Source organism: Pteropus vampyrus, unplaced genomic scaffold (genome assembly GCF_000151845.1).
Source record: "Pteropus vampyrus isolate Shadow unplaced genomic scaffold, Pvam_2.0 Scaffold22, whole genome shotgun sequence".
NCBI lineage: Eukaryota > Metazoa > Chordata > Mammalia > Chiroptera > Pteropodidae > Pteropus > Pteropus vampyrus.
Window position 1 is genome coordinate 9,101,078 of NW_011888803.1, and position 2,647 is coordinate 9,103,724.

General features: G+C 33.0%; 1 protein-coding gene across 1 annotated transcript in view; it reads left to right on the forward strand.

Moving 5' to 3' along the window:
• The first annotated feature begins 1,807 nt into the window (after nucleotides 1–1,807).
• The window catches only part of SH3GLB1 (SH3 domain containing GRB2 like, endophilin B1), a 36,338-nt gene continuing 35,498 nt past the window's right edge, over nucleotides 1,808–2,647 (forward strand). Inside the window, exon 1 of the mRNA XM_011355588.2 lies at nucleotides 1,808–1,971. Within this exon, the coding sequence (XP_011353890.2) occupies nucleotides 1,935–1,971 (37 nt within the window). The 5' untranslated portion in view covers nucleotides 1,808–1,934. The remainder of the gene's footprint in view (nucleotides 1,972–2,647) is intronic.

The following is a 2,647-nucleotide window of genomic DNA, read 5'->3' on the forward strand; positions in this document are numbered from 1 at the left end:
CCCCATTAAAAATGTAAGCTTCCTAAGAGCAGCTTACAGACAAGGTTGTCTGTTTTTTCGTTTTTTTCGTTGCTGAAACTCACGTGTTTAGAATAGTGCCTAGCACATTATGGATGTTGAATATTTGTGAAGGATGAATGGAGTGAACAAACATATACTTATTAAGGTGCTAAGTGAAGAATTTTGCTCTATTGGTAGATCATCCTTTATAGGTGATGTTCACCTGGGTGTATGTTTTCCTTTTTTTTCCCCTCCTATTGGTTGCTTTATCTGAGAGATAATCTGTTTAACCATTGGAAGTAGTAGACTTCAAATATAGAAACTTCTATACCTCTAAAGGAAGTCTATTGCTTAGCATCTCAGGGACCTGTAAAGAAGACCAGAGTTCTCTCTTAAGAATGAGATTGCAGAGTTACCCAGCTGACCTTGAGACAAGGGTTTTGATCTTTTGCCCAGTACTTCACCTATCCTCAGTTGCAGTACAGTGGAAGTTTACAGACCTAGGCAATAGTTTTGGAACTGCTTTTTTCAGACCCACCCATTGGGTGGGTCTGGTCTTGGCTACAGGACAGTCTCAAAAAGACCTAAGACTTTATAAAAGCTGTTGAAACTGTTATTTCTAGCCCCTGAACGAGACCTTTGGTGGGGGGTTGTAACCAGAGGTCTAAGAATAACATTCTAGAGGACCTTTTAGCTAAAAGTGCTGACAATCAATTGAAAGTATTAGACCAAGAAGAAGGATGCCAGAAGAAACATAATAAAACTCAGAAAAATGGAGCAACAAAAGATATTTTAAGAAATGAGAGAAAGAAAGAGAAAAAGCAAGATGAACATGTTATTAGCCAGAAATAAGTCACAACTAAAGAGCATAGAATTAGTGCCAATGACATACCTCTTAAAATGGGGGAAAGCCACAAATGCTAGAAAATAATTATGCATGATAAAGCAGCCTGTGTCATCATCACTTTTAGTTAAAAGTATCCAGAAGTAGCCACAAAATCTACATGGAAATCTTTTTGCTTCTCTGTTATCCGCCTTTTCTCAAAAGCCACTCAAGATAATAAAATTGATACATTGAATATTTAACTTTATTTTATAATCTTTAAAAGATGCCTTCGTAGTACGAATAGGATATATTCCAAAAGTTAGTCTGTAAATCAGTTGCTGGAACATACACATCCTGAAGAAACAACTTAAATGATAGTTTCCCTGAACATCCCATAAAAGCCTATCTAACTAGGTGTGATTAAAATGCCAATAATACAAAGCCACATTAAACATAAACAGCCCTTTTTAAATTCAAAATAATAGTTACCAGGCACTGAACAAAGTGATTTATATACATACTCTTACTTAATTCTCAAAGCACTACAAGATAGTATTGTCTTTCTTTTATGATAGAGGATGCCTAAGAAATATATAAAAGTTTGTTCAGGTCACACAGCATTGCAGCCAGGATATGAATTCAAATTCAACTGACTCAAAGCTCTTACTCCTTACCACTATACTAAACTACCTTTATAAGTAAGAAATATTTATATACTTTATATACCAGGCTATATGCTAGATTTTCTATAAAGTTCACACCATACATTTTAGCAAAACTAAGATATGTGTTAACTATAAGGGTCATAATAAGTGCCACAGGGGTATAGATAAATTACTATAGAAGAAAAAATAAAGTAACATTCATATGCAGTGGTTTATAAATAATTTTTTGTATGTTTGAGATTATTTGGATTTGAATTTTCTTTTTATTTTTGATAGAAGTTCCTAAAATGTATTTGAGGTATATTTAATTTTTTTTTTTTTTCAATAATCAATAACAGTTCACAGAAGAAAAGCTTGGCCAGGCAGAGAAGACAGAATTGGATGCTCACTTAGAGAACCTCCTTAGTAAAGCTGAATGTACCAAAATATGGACAGAAAAAATAATGAAACAAACTGAAGTATTATTGCAGCCAAACCCAAGTAAGAAACTTTTTACTTTTGTCTACCTTAATGACTAATCTTATTAAAAGGTACTGTTGGTAGGTTTTTTAATGTGAAAAACAAAGTTTTACTGGCTTTTGGAAATCAGAATTTTTTGGTTTGCAGCTTTGAAGTTTATGGTTATTTTTGTGTGCTTTTGGTGAAGAAGTGAGTGATCAACACTTCTTTGTGTACCCTCTAATAAATTGACAAATAATGTTTTTCAGGCCTTTGTAGAATCCTCTTGAAAACTCAATTTCAGGCACTCAAATTCAGTGACTTTGAATTTTAAGAGGGATGTGAAAATAAGTTAATCTTCTTTTTTCATACAGGGAGAATTATCCCTAAGTAATTAAGGGGAAATTATATAGAAAGTTAATTAGTTACCAATTATTTATGTTTATGTTAAGCTTTACATTTTTATATAAATCATTTTCATTTGATTTCACACAACTCTAAGGTTTTCAGATCACTCAACTCAACCTTGCAAATAAGGTGCACAATAATTGTTTATTAAATGAAACTCACAAATTAAGCATTTCATCCAGTGTAGTATAACTAATTAGAAGTGATACTTGAATTATAGAACCAGGTGTATCAACACCCAGTCTTTTAACTGCTATGAGCTTTACATATCAGAACTGAAGGACAGAGGCAACAATGCATGCTTTTCTTC